The 20,280-nt window shown below is 31.5% G+C and overlaps 2 protein-coding genes across 2 annotated transcripts in view; one reads left to right on the top strand and one right to left on the bottom strand.

The window, feature by feature from the left end:
* lbk (leucine-rich repeats and immunoglobulin-like domains protein lambik) overlaps positions 1-517 on the top strand; it is a 92,637-nt gene extending 92,120 nt beyond the window's left edge. The window contains exon 15 of the mRNA XM_075362271.1: positions 333-517. Within this exon, the coding sequence (XP_075218386.1) occupies positions 333-404 (72 nt within the window). The 3' untranslated portion in view covers positions 405-517. The remainder of the gene's footprint in view (positions 1-332) is intronic.
* A 4,355-nt stretch (positions 518-4,872) lies between these two features.
* On the bottom strand, positions 4,873-13,476 carry LOC142323093 (tumor suppressor candidate 2-like). Its single transcript, XM_075362270.1, has 3 exons — positions 12,447-13,476; positions 9,983-10,100; positions 4,873-6,358 (listed from the first exon to the last, which is right to left on the bottom strand). The coding sequence occupies exons 1-3, from the start codon at positions 12,584-12,586 to the stop codon at positions 6,293-6,295; spliced, it is 324 nt and encodes a 107-aa protein (XP_075218385.1). The 5' UTR covers positions 12,587-13,476; the 3' UTR covers positions 4,873-6,292.
* Positions 13,477-20,280: the final 6,804 nt, after the last annotated feature.

Below are 20,280 nucleotides of genomic sequence, written 5' to 3'. Positions count from 1 at the left end.
GACTAACTTTTGCATGCATTAGGTACACTCTCGATCTAACAAATCATGGTTATTCAGATATGTTATATCTTCACAAACAATCTTCTGATTATCATACTTCAAACAGGGTATTTGCTAGTATAATATGAAATCACTCATAATGGAACAAAACCAGAACAAAAATTAACTGATATACTCAGAAAATTGAATGGCCTGCATTATGCCGAGACCAGCTTTTGCCTGTTGAACTCACACAAACGGCCTTTGTAGAGTTTGGTAGTAAGATTAGAGGTAATGCTGTCAGCATCGGGTTGAGAATCAAGCTCACTATTGTTGTATTTGATGCTTTACAGGGACAGAGCAAAGTGGAATGGCGTATGCTGTACCTAATATTGTGCTGGGCTGTGACGGTGCACAAACTATAAGGTTGTACCCTAGATAGAGTTGTCATAGATCTGAGCACTCGCATCTTTGCCAAGGGCCAAGGCCTACATAGCACTCAGTGGTGTGAGACAACTGGAGAGTTTAGCCATTAGTTGTTTAGATCCCAGAAAATTGCTGTATGATCTGCACTATAAAATCTCTTGAGGAACTCAATTGCTTTAGAAATCTATAAGTTGGATTGGTATAAGCCAATTAAATAAGTAAATTGAAATGTTTACAGTTCCTCATTTTGCTCAGAACTTTAAATTATGTTATAAACCTAAGTTTTCAAATTGTGAATTTTTTTGATCACTAAAAATTATTAAGTAAAAAAAACAATTAATTTAAGAATTAAAACGACTGCCAAAAAAACAAATAAGAAAAAATTGAACCAAAACACAATAATTCAAACTAAAAAAAAGTAAACAAGGTATGGAAATAAAGGATTAAACATCGTCATGAAGTATTTAATTAAATGAAATAACCCGTGCCAATTAACTTTCAGTGTTTTAATTTTTTTAAATATATTTTCATGTTGTAGAATTTTGCAGGCATTTAAGGTTGTCTAATGATTAAGTTCTCACCAGGTCTTACATCGATAAGAAAATTTTTCCCTTCAAAAAAAATTTTTAAATGCAGTCAGGGGGCTCTGAATAGTAATTTTTCTATATTAAAGAGCTTGAATTGTAATCAATCCTACATTAAAGAGCCCTCCCCCAACTACACTTAAAAATTTTCTTGTAATGCCTGGTGAGAACTTAATCATTAGACAACCTTAACTGCCTGCTATTTCTACAATATGAAAAGGTATATTTAAACAAATTAAAACTGTCTGAAAGTTGATTGCTCATCCATTATTTTATTTAATTAAATATTCCATAATGATGTGTAGTCCTTTATTTCCTACCTTGTATTCTTTTATTAGTTCAATTTTTTTTTGGCAGTCATGTTTTTTAAAATTTTTATATTATCTGTTTTTATTATTTATTTATTATATGCTAATAATTGTTTTATGTTATCATGCTAAATTTTCTCCCAGTGTACTTTGCTACATCATCTCTGCCAACATTGAGTTATTTGTCATAGTAATCAATAAGCTTCAAAATATCTTGTCATCTACAAAATTTCTTTGCAACTATTCCACTTAACCATTGCTCCACTTTTTCACCTAAAAAGTTGTTCTACTTTTTGAAGAGAAGAAGCCAAGTCCAGGATGCAAGGTGGACAACTGAAAACATCCTATTCAAATATTTTCAGCAAATGGTGTCAGCTGCAGAATGTATATGGGGATTATTGTGCAACAATATAGATATCCTTTGTCAGCTACCCTTATCACTAATTTTGATGTTATTTTACAAAAACTTTTGTTAGTATCAAGCTTTCATGATCCAAGAACATCATTGCTTGAATTTCACAAGCAGCAATCCCTGTTAACTTGATCATATTTTATAGTTTTGATATGACCATACTGTAATATTGTACTTTTTTGGTGTTGCATAGTTTATTGTATCAGTTTTTGCTTCTTCAAAGATAAATCCCTATTTTAAAATATTTCCCTTAACATAATTTCACATTTTAGCATAAATAAATATTTCACTGACCTCTCAGATGATAGAATATATATATATATATATATAAATACATACACAGTGTGAAATTTGAACTAAATCAATCGTAATATTTTACCTTATCTGTTATGACGGATCTAATGAAATTTTTTTACTTCTTACTATATTGTATCTTTTAATTCTACATTTCATATATACTGAGCTTTCTTTTCCTTACATTTTTACCCTCTATATTTCTTTGTACAACTAAATTAACTAATTGTAAGTATCTTAAGACAATCAAACCAACCTAGAGTAACAGGAGCAATTGCTACCCGCAAGCAAGAACTACCTATTTATTTACTACTCCAAAAATAGTGGATACCTTTTCTGCAGTAAGTTTTTCTAGTTTTGGGAAATTCACAACAAAAAAAAAATGTATCATATGTTGAAGTTCTTGTTCATATGATGATCAGATATTATATACATTAAGCATAAGAATATACTTAGAGGACATGTATTGATATATGTTTTTTTTAACAAGCAGGTGCCTCAAAAGTAGTAATATTCAAACAGCTACTGAAAATAATAACTAGAGTAAAAAAAATTTTATATCCACTGTTTACAAAAGGTAGTCACAATAACTTTCAAGGCTTGTAAGATTGAAGCTAGGATTTACTGTACCATCAAATTATTTACATGCGATGTCAATATTTATTCCTACTTGGTCCTGCAGCTCTGCAATTAGTTACTTTCTTTAATACAAAGTATTCCCCAGGATTGTTTTTTGGACAGTCCTCAGAAATTTGTGGAATAAATTACAGGTTAAAGTTATTTAGTAAAGAAAGGCCATAACTTAAAATTTATATAATAAACAATTTGAGAGCTTTTCTTTATCATAAAATACAAAAATTTTTATTGCATTAAAATCAATGTGCTGAAAACAAATCAATTTAAAAATATAAAGAAAAAAAAAATTTATAAGCATCTTTTTTCAATAAATCTTGAAATAAAAGATGCTCAAAAACCAATTACAAACAAATTTTAATTAGAATCTAAAATTACATTTGGATAGTTGGGAATAGTACTTTACTAATAATGATGGAGAAACTATTTTACTGAATAACAGTAGCAGATTTTAAAAGACTAGAATTTTAAATTAATTAAACATCTTTTTGTTAAAGGTCTCCGTCATAAAAACATTAGCATGGTGATATCAATAACCATTGATGGGGTGGAGCAAGCTTGTTGAAAATAAAATACAATCTCCAAGTTTAAAAAAAACCTTTTTACATTACTTGTACTGAGTGTAGTTCGATCTGGCTACCCTGAAAGAATTTCTCAGCCAATAACCCATCAACCCTGTAAATAATAGTAATACTTTTTCCCAACCAAGCAGAGCTGTCACTATAGTGAACTCACTTACCTGAGAATTTTAAGCGTGAGTAATGCTTCTAGAAGTACACAAGTTTACCCTGTATGGGTACTACTTCCTGATGAGTTGCATGAGCATTTCAGTTAAAATATAAAAGGAATATTACATCACATAAAAAAAGTTACATATTATCATGAACTGCCAATGATAATATGCTAATTAACTACTGCTTGTAAAATAAAAACATTAAAAGAGCAGTAAAGGTTTTAAGTATATTAGTTCGATAATCAGTAACTCAATTTCAGTAGATTTCCAACGAATTTGGAAATCGCTATCACACCTGGTCATGTATATCAGATTTTTTCCTCCACTCTACCAAACGCAAATTTTAACTGATTTTGATGAAATTTGGTGGGGTGATGTAAACCTACCGAGAATAGAGCCCTATTGGTTTTCAAGCAAATCAATTCACAGGAACCACAGTGATCCAAAAAACAGGATTTTTGGATACATTTTCACCTTTTTTTTCCATTATACTGGGAAAATTTTTTTTTATTTTCTTATGAATAAATTATTTTAAAAGATAAGATTGGTTCGATGCATATCAACTGTTCTATTCAAAGCCTATGTACACTGGTGAAGCATACAAAATACTTTTATTTATACAGTCTTAGGTAATTTAAATAAATGATATATACTAAATTAAATGTTTTAAGTATATGCCACTAGAAATATTTTTTTTGATTAAGTTTTGATATCCTAACCAAGAAACTTAAATACTTAAACAATAATACAATTTTTTTTGTTTTTAGCAGATTTCCAAAGAATTAATAAAATCGCTACTGCGCCCAGTCACATTTTATAAGGGAGTGTAGAGGGGAGAGGGCACAAACTTTTCTTTATATTTTGGAGTCTCCTAAACAAGATTAAGCAATGTTTATAAACATAAGTATGCAACAGTTTTTCCTCCACTCTACCAAAAACAAATCTAAACCAATTTTAACTGAACTTGGTGGGGTGATGTAAACCTATTGGGAATAGAGCACTATTGATTTTCAACCAAATCTGTTCACAAGGACTGGAGTTAGAGCCAAAAAAACTGGGTTTTTGAGTACATTTTCAGATGTTCTGTTCTACTGGACACAATTTTTAACCAATTTTGATGAAACTCTGTAAGATTATGTAACCCTAGTAGAAATAGAACGCTGATTTTTGCTTTAATAATGAAACCTTGATTTATATTCTATTTATTTGTAATTTATATTATATAAAAATATAACCTTGATTTTCAAGCAAATTGGTTCACAGGAACCGGTGTTAAGAGGTAAAAAACTGGGTTTTTGGGTATGTTTTGAAGGTTAACTAATACCAAAAATCCATCCTTCTGATGCAGTTACAGTGACAGAGTTTTTCTAGTCTTAAGGTATGTATCCATAAGAAAGTACACCTTTAAAAGATAAACCCAACACAGTCAACTTTTATCTTCAGATAAAAAGTATGATTGCCAACGATCATTCTTATCAATACAGGTCCATTAAGGAATATACATTTAAAATGTGAAAAATATTTAATTAGCATTTTTAACAAAAAATTTGTATTCTTATTATAACATAGAAAGAATAAACAAAAATGTCAACAGAAATAACAGTAATAACAACAACAACGTAGCTTATATTGACAGCTAAAACACAAAATACCACATAAACAATCTTAAATCTAAACAACTCATCAAAATGTATTTTACAAAATTTGCACACAGACAACATACAAAATATAACTAATTATTAATAAAACAAAATGCTATTAACCAACAAAATAATTTTAATAATATGTCAAAAAAAAATGCATTTAACTGTGAAATAAAACAATTACTGTAATGATAGAACAGTTGTTAATCTACTAAGTGACTAATACACTGATTAAGCAAATTAGTTAAAACAAAAAAAATCCATCAAAATCATGTAATACTAATAACAATTATTATCTTTGGTAACCATTACTTGTGTTTTAACCAAACAGTTTGTAATATTCAGTTAAATAAATAAATACAACTATGTATAATATTAATTGTTAGTAAAACAATTTTATTAAAATTCATAATTTCCTAATTTTTAGTCAATTAATTATTTACATAAAAAATCACTAATTTCAAGATAAATGTTCAACAACATAACTTAACCCACAGTTATTCATATACATATAAAATAAAGTTTCATAAATGTCACTGCAAACAATTTGTTCATGCTCATGCAAGAAATCTAAAATAACTAAAGCCTTATAGAAAAGAAAAGATCAGACAAAAGTAAAAGTACTTTTACATATATGCAATAATCCATAACAAAAGATTTGTAGTAAACTGAAAATTATTACTGTAGCATTTAATAAAAATGTAAATGAAAAAAAATTAAGCCAATTTCTCATGATCTTAAAATTTAGAGTGAAAAATAAAAAAGATAACATAAACTGAAGTAATGAGTTACAAATATATTAACTCAATATACCAATGAAGTGCAGTTACCACATGTGGGTCGTTTAATGCTTATTGCCCTAAAAAGTGCCATTTTTGCCTTCACCAAAACATTATTATATATATAACAATAATAACGATTATTTGTACATAAACTCTACATTAACATTCTCACAAAAACGAAAAATTAATACATAACTCATAATGCAATAAATAAAACTATTTAAATTCTATATCACCAAAAACTTTTTAACGATAAGCTTATTTATCAATAAAATTTGATTAATAACAAACATTTCTAGCTTATAATTAAAAAATATTTATTTATCTCTAGACAATTTTACATTTATTATATATAAAAATATATTTGAATTATAGCCAGCTAGAAGTAGCAGCACTATAATGTTTCATTATATGAAACTAATAAATTCATTTTTCTTAAAAATAAACTTTGTCAAACACTATAAAATAATATTATTTTTTTACTGTAACTGTGAACACTCAGACTTGATATAAAATAATTGGAAAGTCGTTGTGAAGTCTTGGGCACGAGTATGCCACTTCACCCTGAAACAATATTTTAATTATAAAACATTTTTTTTTTAATTTATATTAAATCATGTGACGCAAAAACAAACAAATACATTTAAAGAATCAATGACATTACATTGAAATTCTCACTGGATTACATTATTCTACATGTAATCAAGAAACAATTTACAAGTATGTTCATTTATGTTTTTTTGATTTTCAAATATGTTCCTGTATGTTCATGACTATTATCAGTTTCAAAAAAGCTCACAAAAATGTATCAACTAACTTTAAACAACTTCAACCCATTTATTACTCCAAAGAAAATTACACAATTAACTGAGTGAAATACTTTTTTCCTGAAAGTCAGCTACTTAATGATAATTTAGTTTTACAACAAAAAATATTTACAGATGAATAAGTAAATTACACTATTTATTTATTTATAAAGTATTCTGACACTAAATTTAAACAGAACAGGAAAACACTGATTTTTAGTAAATCAATTCATATGTGGTTACCTCTAAAAATGATCCTGAATTTCATTTATCAGTTTCTCCTACCTTATAACTTTATCTAATGTGATGTCCGACTGTCCTACTGAAAGCTAAATTGTTGGGACACCAAATAATTGTGTGGGTCAATCCATTTGAAGTGTCCCAAAAATCATATGCTGGTTGCTTGACCAATTCAAAAAAATTTAACTTATCCACTTGTTTCCTACATGTTTCAAGACCTTAAAACTATTATTTTTTTTTAAATTTATTATTTAAGTAGTTTACCTGTGGTGGCCATTTTAGTTACAGTGCACACACCTATCTTTATGATTGTAAGGGTTTACAGAAAAAAATCAACTAAAAAAACTATTGGTCTTGAATGGATGAAACAAAAAGCAATTTAATCATATTTTCACAAGGTACAAGATCGGACCAGTGGTTTATTTACCTATCTTCTTTCTATGAGAAAATTACCAATGAAGTTGAAATTGAAAAACGGTGAAATTTTACTTTTGGTAATTCTTTCCAAGAGGCAGGGATGGCATATACACTTTGAATTATTTTTTTATATGTAGGTATATGTTAGTAGTTTTACCATAAATAATATTAATGGTAACGTACCCCTAAATTTTGATGAATTTTTGATAACTAATTTTTTTTAAAATTCAAATTTTGGCTTCTAATAACTGATGGGGCTGGTGATAAAAATCTCAAATTTGCACAACTTGCAGTGTTTTTGTAGATGTTTATGGCAAATAGAAAATTTTCATGTGTACTTTCTAATAAAAAAGTTACAACCTCTCAAAAATCATGAAAAAGCTAGCATTCTGATTCACTAAAGAAGTGCTCCAAGGGGGTTTATTGTCTTCTTTACACTCTACATTTTTTTATATTTAGCCCCTATGTTGTTGAAGTTGATGTTTTCAATATTTTTAAAATAGTTTTTTTTTTAAATTATTAATTATAGGCTGTAATTTAATAATAACTTAACCAATACCAGTAACCTAATACAATTTTGATTCAAAAATGCTTGTAAAACTTATCCAAACTGTAATTTCAATGAGTAGCCTACATCTTTTTTCAAGAATTTATTTTTTATTTTTGTAAACACTATCAAAGAAAAAAAAATTGTAGCAAAATTTTAATTATTCTTCAATGAAATAGCCTGTTTTTATAGCAATGAAAGTTTATTATTTGGTGTGGTTAACCAACAGCAGTAATATCTGTTCTGATAATTCTCTTGAGATTGTGTTAGAACAACCTATCACTGTAGTTAGTTAGTTAGTTGTTGATGGAGGTAATACAACCAAAATGCTACAAGCAGCATCCAGTTGTTCAATATTGTGATGTGGGGCAATGTATTGCTCTTGGTCTTTGCATTCATGTAGTTCTTTGTTCTGCTGAGAAAAAATACTTTTAAAACAGTTAACACAAAGAGACTTTCCAGAAACTAAATTTAAATTTGGAAGAATGTGATCTTAGGAGCTTGCTCTAATGCTATTTGTCTTCAGTTTTTCACAACTGTTTTTTATGAGTTCTCAAAGGGTCACAACAGAACTATCCATACAGTTGCTGAATTTTGTCAAACGATCTGGTTGTTGATTTCATCACTAAATTCACAAATTTTACAGAGTTCTTTTGACACTGTACCACACACCGTTTTCTGACACTCTTCATTCAAATACATTCCTATGGAGCATTGTTCTTGCGTTGTTTTATGTGAAATTACTTGAAAATAATGTAAAAATTTAACTGATTTTAAAATTTACAAATATAATATTAAGTAAAACTTATTTATTTAATAAGCACAGGATGAAATTTGAGACACTTGGTAAAGATGTGAACAGGTCACTGACTAATGTCAGACTGACCAGTCTGTAACTGCAAAGCTAAATGATGCAACAAGCATAAATGAGCATGTTGCAACATGAATTTTCCTGACAACTGGAAATGACTTCAAGCCCCTGATATAACATGAACACTGCAGTTGAATAGTTCAACAAAGTCTATTTCAACTATAGTAATAAGTATACAAAATATTAAAGCGCCAAGAAAACGAGAAACCCCATTGGAGCATTTCTTTAGCGAGTCAAAATGGTATCACTTTTAACAAGTTTTTCATGATTTTTGAGAAGTTAACACATTTTTATTAGTACAATACACAAGAAAATTTTTTATTTGCCATAAACATCTACAAAAACAATGCAAGATGTGCAAATTTGAGATTTTTATCAACAGCCCCATCAGTTACTTGAAGCCAAAATTTGAATTTTTTTAAAACGTTGGTTTTCAAAAATTCATAAAAATTTAAGAGTAAGTATATCACCATTAATATTATATATGGTAAAACTACTAACATATACCTAGATATAAAAAGAATAATTCAAACTGTGTATGCCATCCCTGCCTCTTGGAAAAAATAACCAAAAGTGAAATGTCATTGTTTTTCATGTCCAAATTTATTGGTAATTTTATCATAGAAAGAAGAAAGATACGTAAATAGACCTCTGGACCCATCTTTTACCTTGAGAAAATATGATTAAATTGCTTTTTGTTTCATCCTTCCAGGACCAATAGTGTTTTAGTTATGATTTTTTTCTGAAAACCCTTACAATCACAAAAGTAGGCACCATAACACAAATGGCCACCACAGGTAAACAGCTTAAATAAAAAATAATAGTTTAAAGGTTCTGAGACATGTAGGAAACAAGTGGGTAAGTTTCAATTTTTTTTGTAATGGCCAAGCAATCACCCACCCTTGGGTTACTTCAAATGGACTGACCCGTGTGCAAGTATATATATATATATATATATATATATATATATATATATATATATATATATATATAAACTACAAAGAAAGTATTCCAGTGATAATTTTGTATCAAAAGTCAAAAATTTTTATTTTATATGCAAAAATAAAGAGATGGAAAAAAACAAGTTTTGTAAATAATATATCTACACACATATCTGATATTTCAAAGAAACATTGTTAATTCAGTATAAAAGTAAACCAGATATATGTACTCATTTGTTGTGATTCCAAAGTGTCAACTGTATTCAACAGGTTAAAATAAAATGTCCTGAGGAAGTGCAATACAATAAACAATATAGTTTCAAATAGATAATATGCAACTGATGCATATTTAATTTTCATAATTACCTGAGGCTTTAGATTGCTAACAATTCTTTTCATTTTTGCTTTAGAACCTTTTTTTGATGGTAATTCTTCAATATAAAATTCATGAGCAAGATCTCCATCTTCATCAAAAAACATTGATCTAGAAAAGAAAAATATATTTTACTACTTTATTTAGATAATACTTGAACCTGATTCCTAGTGATCTTAAAGTTGCAATTCATTCTGAGGTAGCTGTTCATGGACAGGCATTCTTTAACATGCTCAGGAACAGATTTTCTTGAATTTTTGCTTTTGGTAGCAGTAAATGTATCTTCTCCTTGTTTGTTTCGGCAAATGCAAAAGTTTATAAGTGTAAAATCAGTTACTAAAATGTAATAATCAAAATACAGTAGTAAAGAATGTAATTTTTCTAGATAGTACACAAAAAATTAATATGTATAGTAGGAAAAAAATTAACACTGACACATGTTATTATATCCCTTAATATTATACATAAAAAACTGTAAACTTTTAAATGACAAATCATGCCAAATTTTCAAAACGTACGTAACATTTTCAGTTGCTCTTATAGAAATCTCCAGTAACTCAGAGATGACTGCAAGATACATTATATTAAGTTTGGTTCAGATAGTCTAAGTTTATAGTTCTTATCACACTCATGTAAACAACAGAAATGAGAGTAATACTACAAAAATACCCAGAACAAGAAATCATAAGAACAGATTAGAGTTGCAGTTTTCATAGATAATAATAGTCAGACTGCTAAACAGGTTATTCAGTTTATTAGAATTTTTGTACTGGAATAAATTTTCAATATTAATATGAAAGAAAAAATAGCCATAAACCCTAATTAAAATCAGAAATTAAAACCAATAATCATTGCTTTAATTTAAACACATTAAATTTAATGTGGGCAAGTCAAACCCTATTCACCTAAGCCTATAAAAAGAAAACATTTCATTCATTCCTAATTCTTCTAACCAGTTGTCTTTAAAAAGTTACAACCTAGCTTACAAAATCAGAACCCACACCCAAGAAAGATGGTACACTAAAAATGTAATATGAACTATACATTCTTTCTTTTATTATGTACTCTCTTGCAATCGAAGAGAAGTAAATACTAACAGATATATATCTTAGAATAGTTGGTCTAATCTAAATCTAGGATTTTCTCTAAAAGAAAAAATTCACACATGTAACTTAATTTTTTAATATTATTTTTGAACATAACATGACCTTTAGGATAAAAAAATCACTAATCAAAGCCTTTGCTTATCTAGACTAAGAAAAACCTTAGAATAACTTTGCTGGGTTCTTCAATAAACCTGAGAAGCCTCCTACAGAACTTAAGATATATAATATCTCATAATCCAGCATATATGAAAAATATCTTAATTACTTTACACTATGATTTAAGCATTATATAGAAGAATTGAAAATATCTGGCTCAGTTTAACACCAGCTTAAATCCCAACCACAGATGTATTTATGGGCACTAAGCTCAGAAAAGAATCAGTTAGAATGGTGTAAGTTTCCACTTCTTTATAAAATAGAAATATTTTAACCACAAGATGATCTTCTTGTATAATATTTATCACTACTGGCTATTATTCAAGAATTGTAAGCTAAATTCCAAGTACAGTTACAAATTCATAAAATAAATCTCATTCACATTAGGCCACATCTGAGGTAAAAATCTCCAATTAGCATGTGATTTACAAACATGTTTCCCCAAATTGAATGTAAAATCTTACTAAGAACTCCCAAATTCTAAGGCAAGAGGGAAACTTTGGAAGTTAATTGTTCAGATAACCCTTAAACATTTTTTAACTTTCAAAATGTAAAAAAAAACATATTGCACAGAATGAAACTGATGCAAACTTAGTTCAAGAAAATGTATTACACTTTTAGACCTTTCCAAGAAAAATATTTTGTATACATTAAATGGACTCCCGTACCATACTGATATTGGCCAAATAACCTATGTGATTTAGCAGGCTAAAATGTATTACTACCTCTACTAAGCAAAATTATGAAAATCTCTAACATCAAAATAAAAGTTTGTCTGGTAACACTACTACAAGTACTTTTAAAAAGACAACATTGTAAAATAAAACACCTAAAAAATTGTAACCAATTACAGTAACATATTATATTCCAAGAAATTAGATTTTTCATTTGGGGATCTTCAATTAATTTTACATGTATATTAAAAAGAAACAAAATACCACTCATAACACACACACAGACTCCATTATTAATTCGAGATGGAGAGATATAAATTACTAGTAAAGAAGAATAGGGAGAAATGTAGAATTCTTCAAAATAGATATTTGAATGTGTTTTAAACACACACTTTTATATTTACCTAAGAATTACATTCTAGCGGAATCACACTAATTTACATTGGTATTAATGACTACTCAATAAAAGTTGTCACATGAATATAAAATTGAAATTAACCTACAAAACTTAAGTAACTCACCCTTGACGAGACAATACGATTAGGCCAGGTCCTTTCAGAGACGAACAACAAATGTTTGTTTCGCTATTGGAATTTCCAGCACCAGTCGAATTGAACGGAGAAACAATTTTCCTTACGAATTTCGATCCGTTAGAACCCATAAGTTAATAAAAAATATTTCGTAATAATTTTATACTTACTATATTTTTACGATTTAATAAACAGAAAATCAAACACTAAATTTTACTTATCTGTTCAGAATACTATATAACATAGATATGTAAATAAATATGTACCACAATTTTATTAATTGTTTTAGAAAATTGTTCAACCGCCTGCCCGAAGAGAAACAACTGCCGATAGCTACATCAAACTGGCCAAAAATAAAGCGTTATATTAAATTTCATCTTAACAAAAACATTCATTCGTTCAATAACAAATTTAATCCTGGTCAATGAGAAACCAAAACAAAGAATTGACCATTTCAATTAACTAACCTAACAACATGTTAACCATAACTATAAACAAAAATAAATCGAAACTGTGCCTAAGCAGAACGAAGTTTCGGTTTGTTCCTAAAAATATCGCAGCACTAGGAATAAAATAACAAAAATAAATATTATTTCTAAAAATTAACAGAAACCGTGTAAGTTAGTCACTATAGCCACAACTCAAACGTAAGAACAACTAGCGTTTAGACGTGTAAACATAACAATTCTGATTAGAAAATAATAGCACGTAACAATAACCCGTTTCCAACGTTTACCTGCAATTACATAATATTTTTAATTTTCCGAAATATGTATACAGAACGAAGGTTCGCGTCAAGAATATGGTTTTTGAACCGAGGTGAAAGCTAATGAACTAGCAAAGTATCTGACTCGGAGGTTCCCAAACTTATTTTTCTCATAGACCACTTTCAAAATTTTGCTGGTTCCGGTGGACCCCCTGCAGCTACATTTCTACCATATTTCCAGTCGACGGAAAATGTGAAGATTAGATCTAACTATGAAAATTTGCGTTACGGCTGAGTTCCACGAACTAACAGCTTCCGAAAAAAAGTGAGAATTGATTGGTTAATTTTTGATTGACTGTGCTGTGAGTGGATGTCAAAAAATTAAAGTTGGCCAATCAAAAAAATATTTATATTAGTGAAGAATCAAACAAGTTCATGCAAGATTGCTAGCACACACACCACAAGTCGTATTTCCCTTTGCACGTCTGAATAAGCGTTGCGGACGGCGGCGGCGCTTTGCAAGTCTCGACACGTTCGTTGTACTGAATATGGAACATGCAAGTTTTTACAAGTAACAGTCGCTGAGCTTCTCAAAACATTATCTGCCTAGATTGATACGCAAAGTCAAGCCAACATTTTAGTTCTTCACTATCGAAACCAGATGAATTTTCGTGGACCCCGCTTACGAATTGTGAACCCCTATTTTTTTGTCACGCCAACGTAGACCCCCGTCGAGTCTCTCGTGGACCCCTGGGGGTCCACCTGGACCACTTTGGGAATCAATAATCTAACTAAACAAACTAACATCTAATAATCGAATCGACTGTACTCTAGAGTTGTTACCATTCCGTTAAACTACATAAAAATTCTTTAGACAACAGATCCTCTGCTAGAAAGTAGTAATCACTGAAGCGCAGTAAAAAAATTAAAAAAGATAGATGTGAATATTTTCTTGGGAACAAACAATGAACCTACATCACATAAATACTGAGAAAAAAATTGGCTCGACTGGCTTGTTGAACGTAGGTAGCACTTGATGATTTGAAAAAATTACGATTTTGACAATGCTTGGGTATATTAAGCTCAAGGATAAGGACATAATCGGCATTCGCAATTTAGGATTTAATTACAAGTAAGGAACAATCCAATCTAATAAACACGGGACTACAGGGAAGGCTTAACTATGTTACATGGGAAGTCGTTCTGCTCTGACGCTTAGCTGAAAGTCCTAAACATTAGTCTCAAAAGGAATAATGGTCTAAACTTTTAAGAATGTTGTTAATTCACAAATGTGTGATCAAATTATTATTGCTCAAGGTTCTGAATCATGATATCTTTTTTTATGAATCTCATTATAATAGCTTCGAATGATTGACTACTAAAATAAATTGAATTGTCAAATGGACGATGAGTACTTACTTTAAATATTATTCGCATGATATATGTATCAGCTCTGGCCCGATTGTAAATCTGAACGATTATAGTTGTAAGAGTATAGTATCTCTATTCACACACTCAGTCGAACATGAAAACAGCTAACAACTAAAGTGGCTGTTCCTTTTAAACTCCACCATACAGTTACTTAAGCAGTCAATTTTGGGCGATTTCTTCATTCCATTCCGATTTCTTCAGTCCTGCATTGAATTTCGTGAGAGTGAGTCGCACGAGTGTTTGTCTTCTGATAACCAGCGTTAGATTTACTTACGCAGTCAACTTTAATATTCTTTATCTGTAAGTCAAACGAGTTTTAACCAGTTTCATTTGGTTCAATTTACGTCTATTACATCACAATTGGTAGTCAAATGCAGCATCTAGACAGACTCCGTTAAAACCAAATTAAAAAAAACACGCTTAAATTGGGTCGGAGTAGGGTAGGGTTTTGTCCTCTTTTTATCCCGATAGCTTTACTGATTTTAGCCCGATAGTTTAAAACTTTTTTAAAACTTTTTTGCAGGTGCCTAAGTCGTCTGTTTGATATATATAGGCTCGCAATCTATCACAGTTTAATTCGTGATTGTCGTTCTTGCAGCAACTTGTCTGCAGAAATTCGTTGAAGCGGACAAGATTCGCCGCAGTCGATCAGGTCGGTCAATTCACCCTCGTCGAAAATGCTTTCAATTGCAACCTGAGCACCTATTGTTATAAGAACGACAACCAGGTGTACAAGGGTAGCCATCCGCTTTTAGATTCTATGAAGGTTGAATTGGATCGTTGCTGACGGAATCATTAGATTGTTATGGAGCTATAAAATACAACATATTAATCGAGCTTTCGTACGAAAAACCGCTAGTCGACGACTATAGAGACGTCTACTTTGAAACAAAAATCTTCGAGGTCATCAACATGAACGATATCGAATGCTCGATAGAAGCGGTGTTCGAATCAGTGCTTTGCAATGAGGCCAATTTTAAGTAAGCAGAGTAGCTGGACGCTTCTGAGTATCGATGGGGTTCGCATATACTGTCATCATCAACTCAAAGGGTCATCTTTCATTCCTCTTCCCAAATCCATCCCAGGAAAACATGCCGTTGTCAATGTGAGAACGAAAACATTGTTCCCATTAAGGTCTGTTCTGTTGAAAATAACGATCATTTCGATCTTTTGATGCTAGTCGACGGCGACTGTCATCATTTCTGTTTCATTTCCGATTTCGAATGTTTGATTCGATCATAGTTAAAGAAATGTCATTACAGAATAAACATTTGTAAGTGGTGTTTTCTTTTCTGCAAATCGACAGACTGCGCAAGAAAGCTGGCAGAACACATGGAAAAGTGTAGCAGTAACTCACCCTCAAAGGTAGTACTCCCGAAATGCTGGAAGAACCCCCACCGATAAATTCAACCATACTGGATAGTTTTTCTACGAGTCGGATATGCCTCTAGCGACTAGAAAATGAGTTTACCCATTTGCGTACACCACCTCGTAGGAAACGCTAGAAGAGACCTCTCTTCCCTCAAAAGAGAAATTATACAGCAGGCTCACGGGATCGGTTACAATCGAAAAGGACTATGAACATCCAAAAAGACGATGGGTCCACTTCAAACTAAACACATTACATTAACATAGTGATATTTACGTTAAATGACGTACTGCTCCTGTCTAACGTTTTCGAAAATTGCAGATCCCTATTCCTTAGGGAATATGGTCTAGACTTTGCGCATTGCTTCACCCTAGATGATTCTCTTCTGATGCGATGTTGTACAAAACGAATATCCAACTCGAACTGATTACAGACTATGATATCTACATGTTTCTAGAAAAAGGTATCCGCGGTGGTATTTCGGTCTGTATCAAAAAACATGCGGAAGCCAACAACCCCTACATCTCAGACGGATACGAACGTCATCAATCACCCAGATACCTCATTTATAACGAGACCGTATGCGCTGTTAGCACGCCAAGGGTAAAGATATATTTTGATAAATCTATATACGTGGGCTTGTCCGTGCTCGAATTGAGCAAGAACCTGATGTAGGACTTCCATTATGATGTGATGCAAAAGAAGGGGATTGAGTGTTAACTTTTTAAATTCAGTGAGTGAAGCAGTCACTTCTTCAACCTACCTGGACTTCATTGTGTCCTACATCCTCATTTTCTAACATTTTAATTTATTCTTTCTTATGTCACTGAATGGAGATTTTTTCAATTTTAAATTTTCCTTCAGGAATTTTTTTGAAATTTGGCTTCATTTTTCTTCACCTTGAAACTGGTCGAAGGCTCATTCATTGGTTGAGAAAAACATTTTTGTTTAATCGTGTCTGTTTTTATCCTTGACGGCTTTGGGCTACTGTCCTACATGGTCGAGTCTTCAGCATTTGATCAATGATAGATTCTACTAAATCTACTAACGCTGACCCCAGTTCTGTTATCACATTCTTTGGTTTGAAGGAGGCTGCAGGAGCAGCAACAACCTAAGCGTAAGATTTGGCCTTTGGAGTTCTGCTGTGCACAATTTTTCTCGCTTCAAAGTAGCTGACCTTCTGAATGGACTTTACCTCCTGTATCGCTACTTCTTCCTTACATTTCGGAGAGTTTTGTGATCTTGCACTATGATATCCATTACAATTAATACAAAGCGGTGGGTTCCTGCATAGATCATCTTGATGCAACTGATCGCCACACGTGCAATTCGTTTTCTCATGCATCTCGCTGCTGAATGTTCGAGTCACTAAAATTCAAAACACCGTAATGGTGTCGGGATTAATAGACGAACATCTAGCCTATAAAATAAGCTTTTATTATTTTCAGGACAATTAGATTTGTTAAACGTCAAGACATGCGACGTATAAGGTATAACTTCTCCGTTTCGTCAAGTATTCAGTCGTCGACGAGCAACAAATCTCTGCCTGAACAGTTCTTCTACAATTTCATTTTCTGTGGAGTTCATCCAATCCCTGCCAATAACTACTCCTTTGGAATTATTTATTGTACCATGTGGTACAACCTCAACGTCAATGAGTCCTATATTATTAGCTTTGAGTAACCGAGACATAGATGCAAACGTAACCGATTGGCTCAAATAAGATAAGACCGATTTCAATTGGTAGAAAATGCGTTCGCATGCAATCTCCAAACCTATTGGTATAAAAACAGTAATAGTAATGCGAAATATATTAAGAAATTTTTAGAAAATTTAAAAAGTGAGATAATAGAATTACTAACGGAAGCGATAACAGCGGAAAGTCCTTTAAAGTTTAATGTGCTAGTAGAGTATACATACAGTAAGGAGTTACTGAATGAGATCAAAGATATCTGTTTTAAAACAAAAAATGTAGAGGCGCTCAAGATAGAAATGACATGTTTAGCTAAGCCATGTTTAGCTTAGCCAAACGTGTCGATCACGTTGTTTGGCGTATCCTTTACGAGGAAGACGCTTTTGAAGGTAAAGAGAGCGGGTGGACATTAATGATTATCGATGGTATTCTGAAAAGGATAATAAATATCGTCCGTTGCGCAACACTTTGTATCTCCCTTTACCAATTTAAATGTATGACCAAAAGTGGATATAAATATTTAAAAAAATATAACTACGGCTTTAAATGGGCTATCCTTTGAAAATACGTAGAAGAACCGCCTTGTGAACGCGTAGACGAAAGATATAAAAGCATTATGGAACGGTACGACTTTAGTATGCTGAGTTTTTCTACATTATTACGCAAAATAACACTTTTCGAAAATAAAAAAAAACGTTTCTGTAAACGTATACGGATTAGACGATAAGAAACAAGTCTTTCCTGTCAAGGCATGTGATAGCAAGTCGGCAGATCATTTCGATTTTCTTTTATTAAAGCAGAATGATACTAATCACTATTGTTAGATATCAGATTTTCCCGTTTAGATTCTTGCCAACTAAGTAAACACGGTCACAAAATAATCATTTATAAACAGTGTTTTATGCGTTAAAACACGATTCTGAAATTGAACGTAAGATGGCCACTAACTTAGAATTTTTGATAAAAACAGTATGAAAGCTGTAGTTCCTACTGCGGAAAATTAATTAGCGCTGATTTTAAAATGTAAAAACTATCACCATAAATTTCCTGCTCCGATTGTAGCTTATGCATATTTTGAATCTATTTTAAAACCAATCCATATTTGGTTACCATCACCCAAATCTTCGTTCACTGTTGAATCCAAATTATATATTCGGATGAATATATAATTTGGTAGTTTGTGTTTGATGAAACTGGACTGCCCGCAGTTAAAGATTTAGTCCCTGTTCTGATTATCCTTCATGGAGGTCCTTATGCAACTGAGAGGATTATGAAATGTCTTACTGACACGGCTAAGAAAAAATCTCACGAGATGGATAAAAATATTCCTCTTATTATGACGGACGATGATTTGATTGGTTTTCAATGAACTAGGTCTTGTCAAAAGTGTGAAAAGGAATTTACACGTGACTTGCAGCCTCAGAGTGGCCATTGCCACCTTACCGGGAAATATCGCAACGCATTATGTCACAAATGTAATCTGCTAAGGTAAAACCGTGTTAAAATTCCTGTATTCATCCATAATTCGTCCAATTATGATTCGCGCTTTATTATAAGGCAGTAAGGTTACGATACGAAAATAATTTATACTATACCAAAATCAGTAGAAAAATGTATCTCGTTTTCTAACAAAATATCAAAAAACTGTCTGTTAAATTCATGGATTCGTTTTGGTTAATTCCGGACAGTCTTAAGGTTGTAGTTTTAAATCTTTCGGTATGTAAATTGAATCATATCATGAAATAATTTACTTTAAAAGAACTCCCATTAGTAACGCGTAAAGGTGTGAATCCTTTTTAATATATCAGCTCGTGGTCTGTGTTAGACGATACAGAGCTGCCACCTAAAACAGTTCTATAGTAGTTTAACCAATTTGAATGTAGATGATAAGAATTATGCTCATGAGAAAACTGTGTAAGATTATTTTAAATCCCAACATAATGGCGTCTTCACCCTCGCAGATTAGAGTAATCTATATGTTAAGTGTGATTTTTTTGTTGCTAGCCAACGTATTTGAAAACTTTAGGTCATTGTGTCTTACAGAATACGGGCTGGATTGTGCACATTACCGTGCCGCACCAGGTTTTTCGTTTGACGCTACAAAACGAAAGTAAATCTCGAACTCCTGTCAAATTATGATATGGTTCTCTTCCTAGAGAAAGGTAATCGAGGCGGGATTTCAATTTGTGTCACAGAATATGCTTATGCAAATAATTCTTATGCAGAAGACGGTTTTGATTCTCACTCCTGTCGGAAGTACCTTACCTATATTGACGCCAACAACTTATACGGCTGGCCATGAGTAGGTATTTATCCTTCAATAATTTTATGTGGGTTTGCGGCGATTTAAAAGATATTACTCTAAAAGACGTGTGTAGCATTCCTACCGAACACCGGATAGGATTCATTTTCGAGGTCGATATTGAATACCCGGAGACTCAACCGGATTTAGATCGCAACGAGTTGCCATTTCTTCCAGTATAATAACCGCCTCCTTTTGCTAAACAATGCAAGTTACTAGCCACCTTAGAGAAGAAGAAAAATTATATCTGTCATTATGAAGTTTTGAAACAAGCCGAATGCCACGGTCTAAAAGTCATTAAAGTTCACAGAATTCTCCAATTCG

This window comes from Lycorma delicatula, chromosome 4 (assembly GCF_047948215.1).
Source record: "Lycorma delicatula isolate Av1 chromosome 4, ASM4794821v1, whole genome shotgun sequence".
Taxonomy (NCBI): domain Eukaryota; kingdom Metazoa; phylum Arthropoda; class Insecta; order Hemiptera; family Fulgoridae; genus Lycorma; species Lycorma delicatula.
The sequence above is the reverse complement of the archived record's forward strand: the minus strand, read 5'-3'. Positions and strand labels throughout refer to the sequence as shown.